The 23,699-nt window shown below is 53.9% G+C and overlaps 1 protein-coding gene across 1 annotated transcript; it reads left to right on the forward strand.

The window, feature by feature from the left end:
- The first annotated feature begins 10,501 nt into the window (after window positions 1–10,501).
- Window positions 10,502–20,320, forward strand: PKDCC (protein kinase domain containing, cytoplasmic). The gene is made up of 7 exons (XM_024553076.4): window positions 10,502–11,320; window positions 15,393–15,515; window positions 16,117–16,388; window positions 16,987–17,066; window positions 17,322–17,429; window positions 18,995–19,168; window positions 19,380–20,320. The coding sequence occupies exons 1-7, from the start codon at window positions 10,682–10,684 to the stop codon at window positions 19,463–19,465; spliced, it is 1,482 nt and encodes a 493-aa protein (XP_024408844.2). The 5' UTR covers window positions 10,502–10,681; the 3' UTR covers window positions 19,466–20,320.
- The last annotated feature ends 3,379 nt before the right edge of the window (window positions 20,321–23,699 follow it).

Consider the following 23,699-nt stretch of genomic DNA (forward strand, 5'->3'; position numbering starts at 1 on the left):
ACCAGTGCCCCTCCCCGAATTCCTGGCAGAGTAAGTATTCCCAATGTTCATTGTTTCATTCATTCCATATGACAAATGTCATCATGACATCTCCTTTGAGGGGACACCTGACCTAGGGCATCCAAATCTCACAAAGGACGGGGTTAGTCAATCTTGGAGGGTACAGAGTCCCAGGAGCAGAGCCAGACCTATGGTTCAGAAAAGCCTCGCCTCTAACTGGGGGAGCCCCGTACAGCCAGGCCCCGAATGGCAGCGATGGCCCTTCCCCAGGAAAATCTCAGGCTTGGGATCTCAGCCCGCCCCCATTCCCAAAGGTGGCTTTGTGGGCAGGGACCTGCTTTAATAAAAATTTGGCCTGGCCACCCCCTTGCCCAGAAAAGCTTAATTTGAAGCTTAAAAAACAATGAAGTTAATTTTTAAAAACCTTTCATTGAGTTCCATGAGACCCCTATTAATTTTATTGTTTCAATAAAGCATTTATTTAATTGTCTCCAGAAGGGCCCTGTTAAATGCACAGATGTTACCTGAGTCAGCAGGGAGGGAGCTGGGAGCCTTTTTTTTTTTTTTCCCCTCTCCCGTTTGCACATTAGCAGCATTCTGTTATTGGATTAACTGATTGTCACCTTTAAAGTCACAAAATAGAGCCCTGAGGGAATGAGACACAAGACAGGTAAAGGCTGGGGAGCAGTTCATGTCACAGTTGCAGGGAGCAGGAAGCCACACTCATGCCAAAGAGGCTGGGTTTGGTTAAGAGGAAGAAAAGGATTTTTTTTCCCCTTGCTGATGAGACATTTGTTATTTAGCCTCTGGCACAAAGCTGATATTCCTGAAAAACATCAGAGGACAAGCGCATTACTAGATGTATGCTGCCCAATCCATAGGAGGGGAAGCACTCGGCCTGAGTTGGCAGGGAGTCTCTGGAATGTCCTGTCTAGCCCTTCCACAATCATTTACTGAGTTCTTCCCGTATGCTGCCACTACTTGGAGCTTGAAGTATACAGCAGGGGACAAAACAAAGACCCTGCCCTCACAGTGCTTGCGTTGTAATGAGAGAAGACGAACAAACAAAAAAGTAAAAATATAACTGACATCAAGATCATGCCAGGTAATTAGTGCTCTGAGGCAAGGCAGAGCAATGTGGTAGGCAGTAGTCAGAGGAGGCCTGTCTGGTGAGAGGACATCGAGCTTCTCTTGACAATACAGAGAAGGGGCCAATGACAAGTGCAAAGACCCTGGGGCCGCATTTTGAGAGGAGCGTTATCAAATGACCAAGTAATCAGAGGAGCATGCACGATCTGGGGTGAGGCGCAGGGGGCCCTCTTACGTCAGGAATAGTTCACGAACGACCTCGGGACAGAGAGTCCATCATTCATCTTTCTGTCCCTGGTTACGTGCTTGGTGTCCAGCACAGGTGATGACAAAAATAGGATTGAAAGGGGGGGAAGAAAGGAGAGAAAGGGGAAGACTGAATACTAGGCAGGAACTTCATTTAGTCAAATTATTTTTTAATTCAACAACCAGCTAAAACAGAAAAAGAAGCGGGTGGGGGAAGCTCAGTCTATATGCCAGGTCATTCTTTACAAAGCTAAGGGGGGCCCTGGTGGAAGGAAGGCATGAGGGATATATATCTAGACCCATCTAGGAGATCAAAATGTAATTGGAGAAACAGTAATAGTAATTACTCCTAAAATTATTATGGGCACTGATTCAGAGCTTACAAAATGCTTATGTGTACATTTATGCTTTCTAACAACCTTGTGAAATAGAAAATAACAATATTCGTCAATATTAACTAACTGCTTACAGGCCTTGGCACTGTGCTCGGTGGTGGGGATATATTGGGAGCAAAAATCAAACAAGGCCTTGCTTTCACAGAGTATATAGTCCAGAGTAGACAGACTTCAACCAAAAGACACAGTGAGAGAAATTACAGCCACAGTGAGTATTGCAATAGATAGATACCTAGGGCTGCAAGAACCCCTACTGAGAGTGACTTCCCAGTAGGTTGTGGCTTAGGAACTGAGCTCTGGGATGAAGGGAATAACTAGGCAAAGAGGGGAGGCAAGGGTGTTCCAAGCAGAGGGAACAGTAAATGGAGGGGGTAGCTGGAGAGCAAGGTGCAAATGAGGAGCAGGGGAGGGGAAGTGGGTCTAAGCAGACAAAGGGAGGCAGGGCACAGTTAAGGGGGAAGTGGAAGAGGTAAACAAGGTCATAGTATGTGGGGCCTCAGAGAACATGGAAGCCAGAAGCCAATGCAGATTTTATCTTCAAACACTTAAACATCTGTCTTGAGGAAAATGGAGTAACTTTGCTACAATAACTAATGTGTTGGCCGCTTGTGGGCAAGTGTGCTTGCCCATCACCAGGGTGGGTGGTGAGGGCGAATGGGTTATTCGAAGGTCAGGGAGCAGTCCTACTTTGGTCAGGAGATTGGGCAGGATCAATGGCTCCTACTTTGTCATCATCAAAGATCCCTTTTATTCACCCTTCTGCCCCACAAACCCTAGATTCTTTAAAGAGTCTGCCTACCAGGGTATATTGACATAACATAATCCCTCCCCATTTTTATTAAAAAATAATCAATGTCATTCATCAGCACAAGAGACCCAGTGCATGATGTCATTCTGGCCACAAGCAAAGAAAGTTAATGTTTTTCTTCATTGGGCAAACTGATCAAAAAATATGTACCATTTCCTATAGGCTTTCTGAAATATTGGCATAGCTCTCCCCGCTCCCCAACTCATTGGACATCTTAAGGCTCCCGGCTGCAAATTGCTATTCTATGGTCAGACCCAACGTCTCTTCCAACCAGGGGACTCTCTGAACCAGGAGGTACAGGCTCCTTGTGTTCAGGCATTTGGGGAAGGAGCAATGGATATGAACTAAAGCAGCCAGGGAAGGCTTTCTGGGGGCAGGGCGGGCAGGGGAGGGGGAGTCTTGAGAAGGGTCGTGAAGGATGGGCAAGTTTTGACAGGTGAGGAAAGGGTGTGGTCACGCAGGAGTGAAGAGCATGCTCCAAGCCAGTGAAGCAACCAGCCAGGCTGCCCCAGAGAGTCAGGAAGTACTTTCGGATGCGAGAGCAGAATGGGTGAGTTGTGACTGACTTGACATGCCAAGCTAAATTATCCTCCAAATGACGGGGAATCATCAAAGATTTTAAAACAGGAAAACGATGTGTTGGAAGCGATGTTCTTGGCAGATGAATCTGGTGCCCATACATGCTTTGAGGTGGGAGAAGTACACGGAGGGGACCCAATCAACAGACCAGATGTGAGAGTAACAGCCTGGACTGGGGAGGACGGCAGTGAGGGAATAAAGTAGCAAATCCAAGAGCCAGTTTTTTAAAAGCACAGGACTTGAATTTGAGTATGGAAGCATCAGAGGGACTCTGAGGTGTCTTGGAGCCCGCAGTAGAGAAATGAGACAGTCGCCCAGGGAAGCTCATGGGGGGAAGGAGATGACGAATTCCCGAAGCATCTTAGGGAGTCTTTACACAGTAAATCCTTCCCAGTGGTTACTTCTGCAGGTGGGGTTGGAGGGGCAAGCAAGGTGGCTTTCATATCTTATGATATGTAATCTCTTTTAATAGAGGGCTTTTGTGTAATTTTTACTTCCTGTTTTTTGTACTTTTTAGAATTTTTCAAATAATAATTTTAATTCCATGCAGACTCCTGGAGTCTCGTTAACCCTTTGTAAACCATTCCTCCTGATCTGTTCCCTCTCCCCTGCAGGGAAAGGAAAGGAAGGAATGATTTACACACTGTGCTGGAGTCTCTGAAAAGCACTTCATAGGGGTTTAGTCTCTGCTCCTGAGTCAGTGGTTTTCGCTATGGTGGTGGTGGTGGGGGGGTGTCTCCTCGATGTCTCTCTCTGGGCGTCTCCCTCCTTCTCTCCCTTCCGCTCCATACCCCCACAGGGCCTACCTCTGTCCTCAAAGACTCAAACATCAGACCCCCATCTGTGAAACCAGATTGTAGTGCTGGGCCTAGAAAGACTGACCTTGGGATTTTTATAGCTGACATCAGCCCAGCCCATAAACTACGGGCGGCAGGACAGACCATGAAAAAGCCCAAGCTCTGATGTCAAAGGCGTCGGCATCCAAATCCAGCTCTGCCACAAGTTACCTAACCTCCCCATGTCAATTTTCTCATCTTGAAAATTGGAGATAATAATAGTATTTATCTGCTAGAAGTATTAAGTGGATTAAATAATGATGAAAGGCATTTAATAAGTGTGCTCTGTCATTAGCGTTATTAAGAACGATAAAATAATAAATCTATGACCAAACTTTGTTGCTTAGAGGCAAAAATAACCTTTAATATACTTCTATCTTGGTTCCCACTGGTGGCATTTCTTTGCTTCTCTGTCTCTCCCTTGGACTGGATTTTTTTTCCAAAACCAACAAAGAGCTGAGAGAAGAGCTGAATCAGGGCCTGAGTTACTGCTCTCTGATTCTTGGTGGTCTGTCCTGCCACTTACAATTTGTGTGACATTTGACAGATTCCTTAATCTCATGAGCCTCAACTCCTTCATCTATAAAACGGGTGTAATAATGCTGACCGCACACTCTGTGTCGAGAGGTCCGACAGTTTCTGGCACACAGCAGACTTCAGTACAAGATGGTTCTCCATCAGGGTTCCAGGCAGGGGCCCACTCTTTCCTGCCTGCCCCCAACCCCCAGACCCTGCATAATCTGCTGTGTGTTAGTTAGTCCCTAATAGTGTAGGGTGAATCTTCCCAATTATCCCGTAAGCTCCGGAGGGCAGAGGCAAGGCCAAGGCCTCCTTAACTGAACGGAGCAGTCTTCCCCCTGGACCTGGCTCCAGGACGGCCTCCTGGGGCAGCCGGGGAAGAGGGACAGAACTGTCAGCCCTCTAGAGGCCCAGAACCAGATGCACAAGCTCAATGGCCCCTCTTCCTTCCACTCTTCTCTCCACTTTCCAAACCAAAGCCCTGAGGCTGCTCCAGAAGAACTGGTTCTTTCTATTTGACCATAGGCTAGAAAAAAAGTTGCCCGATTGACTCAGGGTGCATTTGGCTTGGTCAGAGCAGGTGTGATGTGTCAGATGCAATCACCCCACTCCTATGCTCCAGGTCCCACCACTCTCCCATGCAAACGCCTCTGGACAAAGGCAAAGCCTCTGCTCCATCACTCCCTCTACCTGACTCTCCATCTGCCCAGGGGAACACAGGCCCTGGGGTGCAGCCCTCGCTGTTCTCTATCCCCTCAAGGGTCTTCAGGACGGAGCCTCTATTCTGGGCTAAGTGCAATGCTCTAAACAGGTACCTCTCAGCCCTCTCTGTCAGGAAATACCGTATTTTTCAGACCATAAGACACACCTAGGTTTTAGAGGAGGAAAATAGGAAAAAAAATTTTGAAGCAAAAAATGTGGTAAAATATTTAATAACATAAATAACATAATATTTCACCAATGTAAGTATAAGCTACATTTGGACTATAAGACACACCCCCATTTTCCTCCCAAATTTGGGGTGGGGGTGTATCTTATAGTCCGAAAAATACAGTACATCTCAGCCAGCCAGGAAAGGGAGAGAAGAGCAGCTGTCACAGAGCGTCTCTCTGGGCTGGTGGGTGAGGCTGAGCAGGAGGGAGGAGGGAGAAAGAGAGAGCCAGGCCCAGCGAGGGAAACTGAGAGAGACACACTGGAGCACAGATCTAGAGGCCCAGACAGACAGACAGCTCAGCCCAGGCCCTGAGAGCTCTGGGAGCCCACAGAGCCTTTTGGTCTCTGGGCTCCTGGAGGGCCTCGCCCTCTGCCAGGGTCGTGGAAGCAGAATGGCTCATGTTCTCACCTTGAGACCCACGGAGAGGAACTAAGCTCTTTTCCAGAAACGGTTGGAGAGAGCTCTTCTGAGCCGGGGCTTTGCGCTCTTTGTCTGATTGCCCTTTTCAAGATTCAGGGGCTTTTGTCTGTCTCCACGTTTCTGCATCTTCGTCTATCTCATCTCCTCTCCCTTTCATTCGCTGCCCCCATCTCTGTCTCAGATCATTTCTTGGAGACTCTGCCTTGGGGCTCCCGCTCTCCAGTGTGTAGGAAACCTGACCTTCATCATCTGTTTTTTATATTTTGGAAACGTCCGCTTAACTTCCTACCTGAGGGAAGTGGGGGTGGGGGGAGCGGGCTGCCTGGCTCCACCTCTTTCCATCCCCCATCCTTTACTGAATCCATTCTTGCCCCCCCCCCACCCCAGTTCCTTGTCCCCAGAGCTCAGAGCTGAGGCCTTCTCTGCTCAGGGTCACTATGGCACCAGGAATCAGGCTCTGATTCACCATCTTCCCTCCACAGCTTACTGCAGGGTGGGGAAGGCAGAGAGTCCTCTGGTCTACCGCTGGTTTGCTAATTTGGGAAAAAGTGAAGATTCCAGGCACAGAGAGAGCCCAGGAGGCTGAGAGATTTCACCAGTGGAAAGCAAGATAGAAAGCAAAGTCATTTCTGCTTCTAGGCAGACTTACAGCCAACCAGGTTGCCTAACACAGATGTTTGTTTAGTATCATTATTAATACAAGCCCTAGATTACACACACTGAGGGCAGAGCCTGTGCCAGGCACTTTCTATGCCTTTGCATGTCATCCGCTGAACTTTATCTGGTAGATACTACTATTATCTCCCATTTTCTTAACGAGAAAACGAACACTACGTAGAGAGGTTAACTGACTTCCTCAAAGCAACCCACTAGTAAATCTAAGGGCAGGTTTCTCTGACTCCAAGTCCTAAGCTCTTTATTCCAAGTTTTGTATTCCAAATGTATTTTGTACATTTCCTTTTTAAGGAAGTAAATCCACAGAACCCGGAATAAACCTAGATCCCAGGTACCCCAGTTAGGCAGGCATTGTTTGTAACTCACTACTTTCTGGGAGACCTTGAAGAGCCGGCCAGCAAAGACTCTGTGCACAGGCTGGAAGGGAACATTTCGGGAAGGAAGAAGTGGGAGGGCAACGTGAAAAAACGCAAAGGACGGCTGTGGTCAGGAGACGGTGCAAGCACCAGGCTGGGGGAGCCTGGCTCTGTCTGGGCAGGGAATGAAAGGCAACGAGGGATGTGGACAGAGCCAGGTGGAAGGCTGGGGCCAGCGCCCAGAGGCCTGGAGTCAGTTTAAGCTCCAGGTTTTTGAGCAGAACACTAATACAGTTGCCCATCCATATCTGCAGGCTCTAAAGCAAGGATTCAACCAACCATGGGTAGAAAATAGTTGGAAAAAAGTGTTACATTGTTGCTGACGTGTACTATATAGTTAGGCCGACATGGTTGTATCTGTACTGAACATGCACGGACCTGTTTTTGGTCATTATTCCCTAAACAATACAGCATATCAACTGTTTACATTATATTAGATATTATAAGTAACCCAAAGATGATTTAAAGTATACGGGAGGACGTGTGTAGATTACATGTAAATATTATGCCATTTTTTATAAGCGACTTGGGCATCCACGGGATTCCTGGAACCAATGCCCCCAGAAATAGCTAGGGACAGCTGTTCCCCAAAAGAAGTGTTTGAGACCTAGGCTGGAGGGGAAGGGGAGACAGTGAAGAGGGCTGCGGAGAGATCAGTATTACAGTCCCAGCACCCTAGGACAATCTGACCAAACATGTAAAACTTGTTGATCTAAAAGGCACTTCCAAAGATATTTAGCATTTTGGAGTCTGGGCACGTGCTTCCTTCCCAAGGATTGCTATCTAAGTTCGTGTGCGGGTGGAGTGGGGGTGACAGGCAGAGGGAAGGTCAGGACACCGCAGTGTGCCTGCAGCACTCGCCTTCACACTCCCAGACAGACCCTCTCAGGGCTGCGGTGGCCCTGAGTGAGAGCCCTCGGCACCCTGAGCGGAACACTGGCCTGAGGACTTTGGGCTGGGAGGCCCTGCCAGTTCTTTGAGGTGGGGCAAGTGGACACATTGTAGATCTGGAGCCTGAAACAGCGGTTTTGTGTCTTTTTCAATTCTTTCAAAGGATGATTCCTCTCTCTGGGTGGCAAAAAAAAAAAAAAAAAGCAAACAAGCAAGATTTGGTGAAGAATTCAACAACTGCCGGTTCAGAAACTCTAATCTGTTCAAAAAGTTAAGTCCTTTTCTTCAGAGGCCAAAAACCTCTTTCCACCAAAGACTGTGTGTGTCTGTGTGTCTGAGAGGTGGTAAGGGAGACAGAGTGAGTGTGAGAAGGGCAGGGTTGACACGCCTTTGTTCTCGTGTGTGAGGCTGCTGCTCCGTGGGCTCGTGCGTGCACGTTGTATGTACATCTGTGCCTGTTTCCCAGGCCCCTGTGTGTACTGAACTCTCAAACCATAACAGAAACACTGAAGCTTGGCAAAGAATAATTACCTAATTTGGGAACGTGTTATTATGATACCTGCATGATGTGTAACGAACTTAACAATGTTCGCGTTATACTCACCCACTCTGAGGTATAGACCCACAAAGCCAAGCCCTACCTACTCCGGAGGTTTCTCCAAGACAGGAGAGCACAGCAGGCCCCAAAGAGAGCTCTGTAAGGAATATTCCCCCCCACAAGGGCTTCCTCGTGGATGGAAAGGTTTGGCGGGAAGGGGGCCAGAGCTTATCTCCGGATCCCCGCTCCCCAGTGGAAGAACCTCTGGAACTAGTAAGAAAACAGCCCTGCTGGGGTCACAGAGGCAGATAGGCTTTCCCTGACTCAGCTCTGGGCCAGGGGGCCTCCTGATCAGCAAGGCTCTCCTCTTCCCCAGGGGGCTGGATTGAACTGAAGCTGAGTGTGAAGGGAATGTTTGCTGTTTGCTGCTGCTCCCTGTTGACTTTAGCCAGTAGCTCTGTTTACAAACCCAGGTTGGTTTTCCCAGCGCAGTTAATTAGACCAAAGACATCTGGTGTGAGGGCTGGGGAGGGCATCTGCTCAGCGCCTTCCCCCAACACCCAGCAGCCATGGGCCAGGGCAGGGCAGAGCAGCTAACCAGAACCAGACCCAATTCCAGCAAACCCAAGGTTCTCGGGAGAATCACGGCTTCTCTGATTCTGCCTCTCCCGTGCTTGCTAAGTTACACTGGACCCCAGCCTTCTGAGTCTTCGGGACCCCAGGAATCGGGGCTGGGTGCCCCTACCTAAGTGGGATCAAGGACTCAGTCCTCTCTGCTCTTCCAAAGCACTGGGCAAAGATTCCTGTCCCCTCTCATTACAGCGGCTCTGCATTCTGTAGGAACGAAAGATTACTCGATGCCCCTGCAGGAAAATCTCCCCTCCCCGACAACCCCTAGAGGGGAGGCTCTGGGCCCTCCTCCCCGCCCCCCGCCGCCGACTCCTCTTTAGGCGATCTCGGACACTACCGGGAAGAAGGAGATTCGTCAGTCCAGGGCCAGAGAGAGGCAGGAAGGTGCCCGGGAAGACAAGAGGATCTAGGTGGACAGTTCCAGGGCGGTGGGGAAGGGGTAAGGGGAGGCTGCGAGGGGGAGGGGCAGCGGCTTATCTCTCCCAGGAGGGGGAGTTCACTCCAAACAGCTAATGCACTGGCGTGTGAAAGCCCCTCAATTAGCACTAATGATGCAATCAGGGAGGGAGGAGGAGGGACCAGAAGTTCTGGTGAAGTCAGCACCAACTCACACACAAAGTGCCCACTCCCTTCCTCCTACACAGTGGCCTGCCTCTTGGGACGCGCCAACGCACACACCCCGCAGTCTGGACCACGCACGTCCGTGGGTAAAAGCGCACTCTTCGCAGAAACTACTAGCGTGCATATGGTTCGTGATCCGCGGCAGACCGCGTCTGACTGCGGGGATCCGGAGGCGCAGAGGGAGTTAGGGAGAAGGAAAATCAGAAAGCAGACTTGGTAGAGGAGGTTGAACAGGGCATCTCCGAAAACCTCTGATCCCAGAGTTCCCGTCCCACGCGCGCTCGCAGGTGCAAACCCCTTGCCGCCGCTTCCCCACTCCCATCCGCCCGCGAATCCGGGACTGGGCGAGGAGCCGCCACCACCCCCGGCCCCACCAGCTGGAGGCGGGACCCACGCGCATTCCCTGCGCCCCCTCGGCCCCCAGCCATGGGTCCCAGGGAGGGCGCCCTGGCATCACACGGACCTCCAGCACCCCGGACCCGGCTGTTCGTCCCCTCCGGAGTCCGTTGCCTGCGCCCTCGCCCCTTTCTACTACCCCACCCCGCCCGGCTCCGTTATCCGCCTCCTAGTCCCGTTATCCGGCAGCCACGGCCCCGTTATCCTCCCTCCCTCTGGGCCCTGAGCCCCGCGCCTCGCGGGGCCGCCGCGGCCCCTCCCCCGCGCCCCCGCCCGAGTTCAGGGGGCCTCGGGCTGGGCAGGGCCGAAGCCGTCTCCGCGCCGCTTCCTAGGCCGGGACGGCCGCGGGAGGAGGTCCCGCTGTCAGTCAGCGGGGAAGGCCGGGCCGGGAGGCCGGAGGAGGCGGTGCCGAGGACGCTCTCGGGCCGGGAGCTGGGAGGCGGAGGCGGAGGGGGCGGAGGCGGGGGCGGCTCCGGGCCTTATAAGCGGCGGGGGCAGGGCGGGAGGGAGGCAAGTGTCAGGCCGATGTGCCGCCCGCGAGGGGCCGGGGTCGGGGCCGCCGGGGCCATGCGCACGAGCTGGGTAGGGGGCCGGTGGGTCGCGGAGCGGAGCCGCCTCGGAGCCTGAGCCTCCCGGGGCCGGGGCCGGGGAGCCGCGCGGGGCCGGCCGGCCGGGGGGGAGGGGAGCGATGCGGCGCCGGCGGGTGGCGGTGGCCGCGGGTTTCTGCGCCTCCTTCCTGCTGGGCTCCGTCCTCAACGTGCTCTTCGCACCGGGCTCGGAGCCTCCGCGGCCGGGCCAGTCCCCAGGGCCCTCCCCAGCCCCGGGCCCGGGCCGTCGCGGGGGCCGCGGGGAGCTGGCCCGGCAGATCCGAGCGCGCTACGAGGAGGTGCAGCGCTATTCCCGCGGGGGCCCCGCGCCCGGGGCCGGCCGGCCGGAGCGGCGGCGCTTGATGGACCTGGCTCCGGGCGGGCCGGGCCTGCAGCGTCCCCGGCCCCCGCGGGCCCGGCCCCTGCCCGACGGCGCCCCGGGCTGGCCCCCGGCTCCTGGCCTGGGCTCCCCCGGCCCGGGCCCGCGCCTGGGCTGCGCCGCGCTCCGCAACGTGTCCGGCACACAGTACGTGGGCTCCGGCTATACCAAGGCCGTGTACCGGGTCCGCCTGCCCGGCGGCGCCGCGGTAGCGCTCAAGGCGGTGGACTTCAGCGGCCACGACCTGGGTAGCTGCGTGCGCGAGTTCGGGGCACGGAGGGGCTGCTATCGGCTGGCGGCCCACAAGCTGCTCAAGGAGATGGTGCTGCTGGAGCGGCTGCGGCACCCCAACGTGCTGCAGGTACGAGGGTGGGAGAGCGGGGGTAAGGGTGCTGGCTGGACGTGCTCAGGCCCGGTCCAACCGGCTGGAAAAGAACCCTTGGCTTTATAGAAAAAAAAAAAAAAAACGGAACCCCAATGACTAAGCTAGGAGCAGAACCTGGACCGTGGCTGCTTCCTACTACGCAACCCTACCTCTCAGCCCTGGGTGGGTGTCCTCCGTAAAAGGGGCTCCTGGGTTTCTCTGCTTTCACACCGTCTCCCTGGAAGACAGAGGCCAGGACAGAGGGTCCCAACTTGGGGTGGGGGTTATGAGGACTTAGAACCCTGCTTTGGGAAATGACCCCAAGCCCAGACACAGGATAGCAGTCATCCCTGAGTCAGGACCCCAGCTGCAGCGATAGGGTTCTCTTTCTTGATGGAACCTGAACCGCATTTCTCTTAACTTCCAGACAGTGACTTGTCTGGCTTTGAAGGCGGGGTGGGACAGCAGTGGGGTTGGGAAGAGACCTTGTGTCCAGCCTGATTCCCAAAGAACATCCCCACCCTATACCCAACCCAGAAATCCCTGGATGGACTGGAGGGGATTGGGTAGTATTCCAGAAAGTGCACAACTCTTCCCAGAAGTGATCCTGGGGTTCTCTGGTCCTTACAGTGGGCCCTGAAACCATTGGGGAAGCCTTGGGGTCTTAACTCAGTGTTCAGGGGACAGGCCCAGAGCCTTCAGTCTGAGAGTCACATTATCTGAGCAAATGTGGCTAAGACTGAGAAGGTCAGATGCCCAAGTTTCTATTAAATGGGATCTGTCTCTTCTGTTCACTGGGGGCAGAGGGGAAAAATGAGACCCCCCCACCTTGTCCCCTCCAGGCTAGACTAAGAGAGCCAGCCTCTCATAGTCCCAGCTCTGCCCTGACACAACCCACAACCACCCCCCCGCCGCCCCTGTCCTTGAGTTGGCCCTAGGATTAGACAAACTGTTCCCTTAGCACATGTCTGAGTAGACAGCGAAGGGAATCCCTGACGGTTCTTGGCCTACTAAACTATGGTTCGTGCAGACTCTGTGGTGGAGGAAGCTTGCACCTCCTAGAGCACTCAGATTAACCTTTCAGCACCCAGCGGAACTGATGGGAAACTCAAGTCCCTCCCCCTTTCCTCAGGAGTGAGATGGACCCTAGGCCTAGATGGGCATTGCAGAATATGCGGAATAGGATAGGTAGGCCAGAGAGTTGTATGTAGTCCTGCTGGTTCTCAATCTCCCCTGCCCTGGTCAGACACTTGGGACTAAGTTCTGGGCTCTGAACTAGTTGCTGGAGGGCGGGCAGAGCCAGCAGTTGTGGGTGGTTATGCCTGGTTGCATGGCTGACACCGCATCTGGAGCTTAAGGGAGTGAGCGGCTGGTTACGTGGCCATCCTAACTGGGAGGATCTTGCTCTCTTCGCTTCCAGGGGCTCTTGGAAAGCCCCTACTTTTTGGAAACCCTGGCGTGTCAGCCAGATTCTGAGTCAGTGGAGAAGGTTTTGAGTGACTTAGCAGGACATTTAGTCTTAATTGACTCAAGGACCCCCCACCCCTTGGACAGGTTTAAAGTTTGATGTGCTTTCTTGTCTCTTAAGGAAGTTCTCCCTTCCTCACTCACCCCAGGCAAACGTCCTGACAAGCATCCAACTTAAGTACCCCCACACGTATCACAGAATGGATCTCCACTATACTACCAGGCCCCCAGCCCAAATCTCAAGGTGCCAAAGAAAAAAATTACAACTGAATAGTTAGCACCCTTCCCTCCCTAAACCAGGATTGGCTGTGCCTGGGGTTGGCTGTGCAACTCCAAGGTCAGGGTCAGAGACTGCGGTTGGTTGCCCCAGGACACATGTTATGTGGTGGGTAAGGTCCCAGGTCCTATCTGTCGGGGGATGGATGAAAAGCTACCATCACAGGGAAGCAGTGGTCTCTTAGTGTGAGTTTAGGGACTGCTTGGGGAGTAGGTCTCCCCCTTTTATTCCCCAACCCCCAGCCCAGTGTCCCTCTGGCTTCTTCAGCAATGCCACCTCTGCTGCCAGAGAAGCCTGCCGTGGGGTCTTCTTGCTCAGGAGGCTTCAGTGAGGGTGTGCAGGGAACTAGAAATAATGTTGTTTTAATACCTCTTAATCATTTAAAATTTCAAAACCGTTTGACTGTTTGCTGAACTGGGGAGGAGCCAGAGAACATTTTCTTAGAGTTCCCGCTCCCGTGGGCTGCCAGAGTCCCTCTCCCTGTCTCTGGCAGCCCCAAAGTGGGTGCTTTGGGTTCTAATAAAAAATGCCCAGGGTAGCGTGTCCCACAGGGCACCTTCCAGAGCCTTGCTGTGGCCTCCAGAGACTGCCTGAGCAAGACTTCTCTATCCCTCTTCTGTGACCCCTGATACACACACACACAATCTCCCTCACGTGATAGATGCCGCTGTAGCCTAGGGTCAAAGGGCACAAGGGTCTTCCCTCAACCCCCCCTCCCCCGTTGTCCCGGGAGGCCCCAGGCCTTCCCAGACCCAGATTCTAACCCTGCTGGAGTATATTTCTTCTCCCAAATGAACAAAAGATGCGACTGAAATGCTCAGCTTCACGCTTCCTGGGGGGGGGGGGGGGGTAATGGTGTCTTTTTATTTTTTCCTGAGGGGTGTTGATTAATACCTCGTTAACAGCGCATTTAATGACCTCCGGGTGTTTAATAACCTTCAGAAGTTTCCCACAAAGGCTCAGACTCTGGGCAAGAAAATGAGAACCAGGCCCCAGGGCCGCTCTCCTTACCTTCCCCCTCCCCACCAGGGTCTGGGGCCTCCCTGGGCTGACTGGGGAGGGAGGTGGGGGTGGAGAGAGAGGGAATAAGAGGGTGCCTGGGACTGCCCCCATGTCCCCCAGTCGCAGCCCTTATGATCTGATGGCAGACACTGTTGGTGCCTTCCCTCGGGCTCCAGGGACAGGGAGCTGAAAGGGCACTCCTGGGGCGGAAGGGGGCATGCGAGGGCCCCAAGCAGAGCCGGGAAGGATGTGAATGATGGCATGAAGAGTGACAATATGCAGGGACATCTAGCTCATGGGCTTGGATGACCCTGCCACCCCTACCCCCACTGTGCAACTCTCCTTTCTCCCTGCTCTGGCCTGGACAGCTCGGCCTTTGTGTTCCTACCCCACAGGGTGCTGGCGGTTTCGAGCACAGTCTGGCCCCAGCTGATGTACAGTGTGGTGGGAGAGGCCAGGAGAAGCTGGGTTCTCTGTGGACGCTGGTTTAGGTGTTAGTGACAAAGTCAGGCTGCACTTCCCAGAAGCCCCTGAGCAGCTGAGCTATACCACGTCCCTCTCCAGGGCATATGGAGTGGGCTGGCCTTTGTGACCGTGCCCCCAAGAACGGACCTTTCCCAGGGGCCATCCCTTACTACCACCCCTGCCAACATGTGCAGAGAGCACCCAAGGACATGCCCCTTAGCGTCTTTGTTCTTAATGCTGTTACCAATCCTGAGGGAGCTTGCTTTTCCTCCCACAAGACCTGGGCAGAAAACAAAGTGGAAATGGTGAGAAGTAGCAAGGTTGGAGCAGGGAAGGAGGTGCAATAACCATTTGCTGGCTTGTCGATTAGCCAGCGGTATTCTTGGAAAGAACCAGGCTGTAGAATCAGTGGAGTAAATTTGAATCCTGGTTCCTGAATTCATTAGCTGTGTGACCTTGTGCAAGTAACTTAACCTCTCTGAGTTGCTTCGCTTACTTATAAATTGGACATGATAATAGTACCTACTATAATAGTACTGACAGTGTTCATTTGAGGTCATTATAAGGACTGAGTTATGCCCGTAAAACATTTAGCCCATAGTTAACATATGGTGGCCAGACTGGCCCATTGGCCTGTGTGGCAAGAGGTAAGCTGCTGATGCAGTCACTGGGAACTCTGGCTACAGGGATAGAGGGCAGGCTTCCCAGGCAACGCTTCTACTCTCTTCCAACTCCAGCTGTCACAAAAGCCTAGGGAAGGGCCCAAGAGGAGGAATGGTGGCAGAGGGGGCAAAGGATAGCCTGTCCCTTCTCCGTCCCCACCCTGGGACCTAATGACCCACCCTGGGTCTCCCCCAGCTCTATGGCTACTGCTACCAGGACAGCGAGGACATCCCGGACACCCTGACCACCATCACGGAGCTGGGCGCCCCTGTGGAGATGATCCAGCTGCTACAGACGTCCTGGGAGGATCGATTCCGAGTGAGCAGGAAGGAGGGCCGGGTGCTGGGCTCTTTGCTGGGATGGTTCTCCCTTAGAAGGCCAGCCCTCCAGAGCAGCTTCAACTCCTCCTCAGCAGAGGGAAAGGGAGGGAGGAAAGGAGCAAAGCTGACTCGGCTGTCAGCCAAAGGGTTAAAAAAAGAAGCAAGACATAGGGGACCCAGGCGGTTTTTATGCTCCAGCTACTCACACACACACACACATCCCACATACACTTTCAGTTTGGTTGCGGAAGGGTCAGTGTCCTAGGACTAGAAAACACCTTAAAGCCATCTTGACCCTCCTCCTCTTTTGCCGCACTGGACTGAAACTACACTCAGGATGCAGGTTCAGGGAGGAGACCCATTATCCCTAGACATCCCCGCTGCCCACTGCCCACTCACTCCATGTTACTTTGAGGGTCAGGCCAGTCAAGGGTTAATAGAATACCTCTGGCTTGTTCTCTAAGGCCCCTGGCCTCAGTCCTGGGCAAGCACTGGGGCCTTTAAAAGAAAGGCCAGCCCCTCCGAGCTAAGCCCTGAGTTCCAAAGGAGGAAGCCCTCCCAGGAGAGAAGCAGTGAGCAGCCCTGTGTCTGCCCCTCAGATCTGCCTGAGCCTGGGCCGCCTTCTCCACCACCTGGCCCACTCCCCACTGGGCTCGGTCACTCTGCTGGACTTCCGCCCCCGGCAGTTTGTGTTGGTGGATGGGGAGCTGAAGGTGACGGATCTGGATGATGCACGCGTGGAGGAGACACCATGCACGAGCAGCACCGACTGTGTCCTCGAGTTTCCAGCCAGGAACTTCACCTTGCCCTGCTCAGCCCAGGGCTGGTGTGAGGGCATGAACGAGAAGCGCAACCTCTACAATGCCTACAGGTGACCTCCACCCCCTACTCAGGAAAGCCAGTGAGGGAGAGTGGGCCTGGGATGGCATGGCTAGGAGAGCACCCACTCAAGGCCCAGGAGGCCAGCCAGAGTGGGAGGCTCGACCTCGGCCAGTGGAGGAGCAGGGAGGGGAAAGGCTTCCACCCGTCAAGAAGGGAACATTCAGGCTCCTGATGGTGAGGCTAAAAATAGCTCCAGGGAGAATCTGGGCTGGGGGCAGCAGCTGGAGGCTTCTTAAAATAGTGTCAGACTTACAGCTTGGGGCTGGTGACACTGACACTGCCCCTCCCCTCGTCTGGGCCCCAGCCATGGGGCTACTCTGACACAGGTATGTTGGGGGATAGTGTGGGGCTGAGGGGAGGGGAAAACGGACCTCAGATGTGATTGGTACGTTAGCTGTGGCCTCAGCATCTGCCCAGACCCCAACGCTGAGTCTGAGTAGACTCCGTGTGCACACTGGGGATCTGACTCGGTGGACGTCAGGGATCAGTCTCCCTGGAGAGATCAGGATTCTCTCCCACACTGGCCGAGAGGAAGGTTATGTCCCCAAAGGCTGGCCCACTGAGCCCCTGGTTTCTCTCCACCCCAGGTTTTTCTTCACATACCTCCTTCCCCACAGTGCACCCCCCTCACTACGGCCTCTGCTGGACAGCATTGTCAACGCCACAGGTGAGCTCTCCAGGGCCCATCTGCTCTCCATCACCCTGCCCCTCCCCCAGCGGGTATGGGGACAAGAATGACCTAGGACAGGGCATGGTCCAGAAGCCATCATTTCCCAAAGTGGCATGCTGTGGCAAAGTTCCTCCCCATTCCACCAGTCCTCTGGGCCCAGCTCCAGAGGGACAGAGGGAGAGGCAGCTGGCTGCCTACCGAGGGGATGAGTAGGAGCCCACGTCCCCCTCACAGCCACACTGCATCCTGCAGGCGAGCTCACATGGGGGGTGGACGAGACCCTGGCCCAGCTGGAGAAGGTGCTGCACCTGTACCGGAGTGGCCAGTATCTGCAGAACTCCACTGCGGGCAGCAGAGCTGGTGAGTAGCCCCCGCAGGGATCCAGGGGCTGGGGAGATGGGAAATAGGTGGGGGGTTGACCAACCCCGCTAATTGGACTGAGTGGCTCATGCCTCCTCTAAGACTCACTCAGCGTGATACACAGACTTGGCTGTGTAGCCTTCACTTGGAGTCTCATCTCTGCCTGAACTAGAACTAGAACTTGGCCTTAAACTGGGGGGTTGGCATTGACACCCCTTCTCTGAGTGGCTCCAGACTGTACTACGTGCAGTCTGTGTGACTTTGAGCAAGCTATACTTTGAACTTCACTTTCCTCATCTGTGAAGTGGGTTCAATATTACCTGCCTCACAAAGTTCTTATGGGGTTTAAATACCAAATACCAGGTGAAGTGTGTGAAAGCAATTAACCCAGTTCCTATTCCACAGCTGGCACACAGTATACGTTTGCTTCTCTTTCCTTCCTCTACGCCTCTGGGGCTAGGAGGGCAGCTGAAGGCAGAGGGGGTCTCCACACTGAAACCAGCAACGAAACCCTGGAGCAGGGGGAGGATCCTGGGCCCTGTTTAGGACCCTCGCTGAGGCCCTGGGGTTCAGCGTTGTTGGCCAGTGGGGCAAGGGGTGGGCAGCCTCCGTATTCAAGGAGCTCCGGTCAGTCTTAAGGGTGGGGGAGCCCTCGTTAGCCCTGTAAATAAAGTTTAACGAGGTGAACAATGGCTGGCTCTGTCCCTGAGGACGCCGTTTATGGGGCTGTAAATCACAGCCAGCCCTGGACTTTGGTCTAGTCCCTGGTAGAAGAAGGAGGCAGGAGGGTGGGGTGGCCAGAGGCCCAGGGCTTCTGCACTATCAGTCCAGAGCAGGGTCCCCAGGCAGTGGGAAAGACTCCGGTTGGTCAGTTGGGTGAGAGGTGACCGGGGAGTCTGCAGCTGAGCCAAGCCTGCCTCCTGACTGGGCCGATTTCAGAGACTCATTTTGTGTAATGCAGAGATCTCAGATTCTTCCTCCAGCCCCCTCCCCAAACACTAAAGCTGCGGATTCCCAAAGAGTAATTGTTGTGTATCACATTCATTTGCATGCCTCTTAACTTCAAAAATCCCCTCCTGCCCCCTTATCTGGAAGGCCTGCCTAACCTCTCCCCCAAAGCCTGAAGGAAGGCCACCCTGGAGCTTCTGAATCAGAATCTGCATTTTAACAGTATTCCCTGGAGAATCACATGCACAGTGAAGTTTGAGAAACCCGCACTAAATGTCCAAAATGTCCTGACCTCAGCAACCAGCTGGACAGCCAGTGACTCTGGGTGTGTGTTTATCCCTCACCTGTGCCCATCACCACGTGCTGCCTGAGCCAGCTGCATGTTTTTAGATTGAGGAGATATGTGTCTCCCCCAAACTAAATTCAAGCGCTGCCTTTACTGAAGAGCCAGCCAGCCCAGTTTCGGAGCACTGCCTGCCTGTCTCCATGCTAGGGAGACTGGGCGGGATTTCAGCTTTCCCCTAGGAAATGAAATCTTCCTGCCCTTTTCAGAAAGCAGCCAAGCCCCCACCACTGGGTACACAGAGTTCTCATTTGAGCTCCATCCCAACCCACAGAGTACCAGCGCCTGCCAGAGAGCACCATCCCCCAGCAAGACTACCGCTGCTGGCCCTCCTACCACCACGGAGGCTGCCTCCTTTCCGTGTTCAACCTGGCCGAGGCCGTGGATGTCTGTGAGAGCCATGCCCAGTGCCGGGCCTTTGTGGTCACCAACCAGACCACCTGGACAGGTAAGCCAGTAGGAAAGGACATCATGCGGGAGGTGAGAAGAGATTGATAGGGAGTGGTCCCCCATCGGAAGCCAGAGATGATGCGAAGACGAGAAGGCTGAGATGATAGGAGACAGTATATGTGTCCTCAAGGCAGGCATCATAGGGAGAGTGGTCCTGCCTCCAGGGAGAGAAGCATCCAGACCTATTTACCCCTCACCTCTGCCCCTAGGTCGGCAACTGGTCTTTTTCAAGACAGGATGGAGCCATGTGGTCCCTGACCTCAACAAAACCACGTATGTGAGGGCCTCTGGCTGATATGTCTGCAGGCTCAGCTGACCAGCTGACCATCCCCACCGCTGGGCTTGCCTGTGGAGGGAGTGACTTGCACTAGCAGCACTGCCTGTCACCTAGGAGCCACTGCAGACAAGGCTGACATCCCAGACAGACCAAGGTGACCAGGACAATGTGCAATAATGCCAAATGTTAAAATGTGAGTTTGCCAGTCTAGGTGTGGGACTGCTGGTTCCAGGGTGAGGAATCCCTGGGGCAGGGAGCTGACTGCCTCTAACCCTCTGGGCTGCCGGCAAGGCTCGGGCTGGTCTTCCCTGGGGGGCTCTGCCCCTCACTGGGACAGTTCCATAGGCAGCTCCATCACTGTGTTCGTAGTGTGAGAATGTAGCCAAAGCCCCGACTGCTGCTGCTGCTGCTGTTGCTACAGGCGTCATGGCCTAGCAGGGGCTGCGTGGGGACAATCGGTCATGGAGTGTCCTCTCAGCTGAGCTCCGGACAGGAGACTGGACAGGATGCTGTGGGAAGTCGATGATTCTGTATCCGGGGAGGCCACCTCTAGCCACCCGACCAGGGTCTCTCATAGGCCAGCCAAGAGACAGGGCTGAGGAGCACGCATGGTATGAGCCAAGACGTGGGGTCGAGGAGCAGGTTGCGATTTGAGCCAGGACCTGGGGTGGGGGTGGGGCCGGGGCCTTTCTGCCTCATTTGCTTTCAGTGAAAGCCGCAAAACAGCCAAAACCAGCCTCTCCCTCCTCCTGGAATTTGTATATCCGGAAGCTTTTGTACTTCTTGTTCATTAAAATGTTTATTTTTGTAAAAAAAAAAAAAGTCAATCAATTAATAAAATGACATTTCACGGCAAGGCCTCTTCTCAAGCCACAGTTTCTTGGGCTGACTTACTCATCCTCAGTTATGTCTCTGGTGTATGTTTGTGGGGAGGGGAAGCTTGTCATGAGGGGTGACCTTTGAGGCAGTGAAATCTCCATGGCAAACACGGAAGTCGGCAAAATGTGTTTTCAGGCCCTGTTCTCATGGTGCCCACCTCCCTTCTTGGCCATCCACGCCCATGACAAAAGACACAAGGGACCCCTTCCCCTAAGGAGGTTCGCATTTGAGCACACACCAGCTTCTTACAGACAGAGCCTTCACCCAAAGCAGTGATGCCCTCATGTCAGGTATCTCAGGGGACGCCAGGCGACCTCCAGTCAGGTCAGCTTTGCTCTGTACAAGGTCGGGGCCCGGCCATGTCCACCACTGCCCTCCACAATGTAATGGGCACTAGCCCTTTCCAGAGCCTTTCTCTGAGTGAGAAACGTATAGAAAGTAAAGAAAAAGGAAGGCCTCGGCAAAGACCAGCCCCCTCCTCGGGGTTCTAGGAGGGAGGGTCTAGCCGGGGAAGGCCCAAGTGCACGGAAGCCAAGAGCAAAAAGACCTAAGGGTTGAAGATCACACTGAGGCCAGAGAGAGCCCCAGCATGGATATAAGCCTTCTAACCTGAAACCTCACCTCTTCTCTCCTGGACCCTCTTCGGCTTCTAGACCATTCTCAAAGTGCACAAACCTTTGAGAGCTTTAAAAAGAATTACCAAACTTTAACTCAGCCCCATTTCTCCTCAAGAGATGTGGTTGGTGTAATTGTTCAAATGCAAAATATCCTAAGTGATGGAGGAGCCGCTGTTAGCTCTGGAGTCCTCATGGACGCCACTTGGACCCTCAGGGCTGCCCCTCACCCCCACTACACCCGTCCCAGACACCCCACATCTTGCCTCTGGCCACCCAGGTGTGGTGATTGTGGTGGGGAAAGGGTCAAAGCCTCCCCAGTCGCCACCTCTCCGAGGAGGCCCTCAGCTTTCATCAGCCTCCAGCCCTCTCTCCTCAGCTGACTTCATTCACAACAACACGTGTAGCCTGCCCCGTGCCCTCTGTTGTTCTCCAACCGCCCAGCAGTCTGTGGGGCTCTGACAGGAGACACCTCACCACACTGGCCTTAGGCGGTGCCACAGGGTGGATATAGGAAGGTCTGTGGGGAAGGTGTGTGTAACAAAACTGGTTGCAGTCAGCAGAGAGGGTCACAGGGCCCAGGGACTGTGTGACTTTGTGAGGAGAGAGAAAGCTGAAGATGAACCCAGCACTACCTTCTGAGATTCTAGAAGTTTCCAGAAAAGGGGTTTGCTGGTCTCTGGCCTCTACAAGGAACAGTTATTCCAGTTTTACAGACCAGAAAACTGAAGCCCAGGTCACAGCAGAGCATTAAAACCCAGCCCTAACTTCCAAGCCTGTTCTGGAGGGAAGGTAGGAAGGGAGCACGCACGCACAGTGAGTGTGTGATAAACTAAATGGAGGTTCAAAGCCCAGAAAACCTTTTTAGAGAGGCTCACCCACACACAGGGGGTTGAAGGGATGGTACATGGCTTCTTCATGAGTGAGTCATGCCCCAGAGAGAAGGGCATTTGCAGCTGGGAACGGAGAGGTGACTGAGGGCCCTGGAAGGGGATATAGTGAGTGAAAGCCTGACGCAGAAATCACTTCTCCCCCCAGGTAGCCATTTACAGGTAGCCACCTGTCTCCCCAGAAATCTTTGAATTCCTGGGTACATTCTGTCCCCTTCCTGCTCAAGCCAGAACCATTCTTCCACCCCTGCCAACCTCCCCAAAGTCCAGGTCCTTTCCTTTCCACGCCACTGCACAGCCAGCCATCCCCAGGTGCAGTGTGTGGAAGTAATATATTCACCCAACCGAAGCCTCAGGTACAATGCCAGGGGAAGGACGCCAGGAACGGGTCCTTCCCAGGGTTGCCACTGGTCCCCGACAAGGCTCTGGAGAAACTCTGGCAGGACTGCTTGTTGTTCACTGTGCGATCTGGGCTGCAACAAATCCCTGAGCCTGCACATCCTCATCTGCAGATTTTAGATCAATAATATCTGCTTCACAGGAGTGTTAGAGTGATTAAATGAAATCACAACATAAAGGTCTTAGCCAGTGTCTGCAAGCAGTGAGTGCTCAGGAAATACTGGCCGATCCTGTCATTGTTACTGTTGTGAGTGAGCTGGCAGAGTATCCAGGTCGGCTGGGGAGGACCCACACACGGCCAGACTGACCCCGTGCCCCACCTCCTCTAGCAGGCCCAATAGCCAACACTGCCACTGCCTGGAGTGGGGGAGCCCAGCCCCCCCCCCTCAACTTCAGTGCCCTGGGAGTTGAGTGTGGGGCAGACAGAAGGAGGAAGAGGATTAACATGAAAGCAGAAAATGGGATTAGGAGGCTTCGGGATAATGTGCCCACCCACCCCCCATCTATGACAACTGCTTCTTGCTTTCACTTTATGGCTTCTGGAGTCCGGAGCAAAGCACGTAAGGCTGGGTCTCCCCTGCTCCCTGGGGCAGAACTGGGAAGTGGCATGTTAGACTCAGAGCAGGAGACTACTCAGTCTGCTAGGAGGAGGGGCCTGCCACACCTTCCCCTTTAATCCTGAAGGCTGTAGTGTGAGAGGGGTGACAGCCCAGAGGGGTGAGGAGCCAGGACTGAAGCCTAGGCAATTGCCCCTAAAAGCCTGTGCTCCTTTCCCATTCCCCACCGTCTCACACAGCAACAGTGTGCCCCTGGGCACAAGAGATGAATGACCCACTCAAACCTGCCGCTTCCCTTGCAAAGGATTCCCAGACTCACAGCCTGCCTTTGACAGGAAGCCCAAAAGACAACTAAAGGAGATCAGGTCTGCCTCTCCAGCATCATCCCAGAAGAGTGAGGATGTCCCCAAAGAGCCCAACTTTTGCCAGCACTATCCCCTTGGGTGGAGAAAGTACTGCATTCGTCCAAACTCCATGAAAGAAGGAGACGACAGTATTTATTAAATTACCTCTGAAGCGCTAGTGGACCCTTGATGACCACAGAGGGGGAAGTGTAGTCTCCCACCCTAGGAAACCCTTTGAGACCCTTTTTTAGGAGTGTGATTCCTTCTCCTCCTGCCCCATCTCACCCAGTCCCTCACCTCCTCTCAACTGTTCTCTGTTGGCCTCATTCCAGCTCCTGATGTCTCTTCCCACGTGCAGGGACAAGACCTCCCCCCACCATCATTTGAGTCCCAGCAGGAAATGGAGGGCACAAGGAACATAAGAAATATTTACAAGTGTGTGGGTACAGAGGAATTATCACTGCAAGGGATTATTATTGTAACTTGGGGCTAGTAGGTTACTATCTCTACCCAAGAGAAGGGGAGGGGTCTGTTACCAGAACCCAGAAGGAGAAACCAGCAGAAGTCAA

Source organism: Desmodus rotundus, chromosome 5 (assembly GCF_022682495.2).
Source record: "Desmodus rotundus isolate HL8 chromosome 5, HLdesRot8A.1, whole genome shotgun sequence".
In the NCBI taxonomy this organism is placed as follows: domain Eukaryota; kingdom Metazoa; phylum Chordata; class Mammalia; order Chiroptera; family Phyllostomidae; genus Desmodus; species Desmodus rotundus.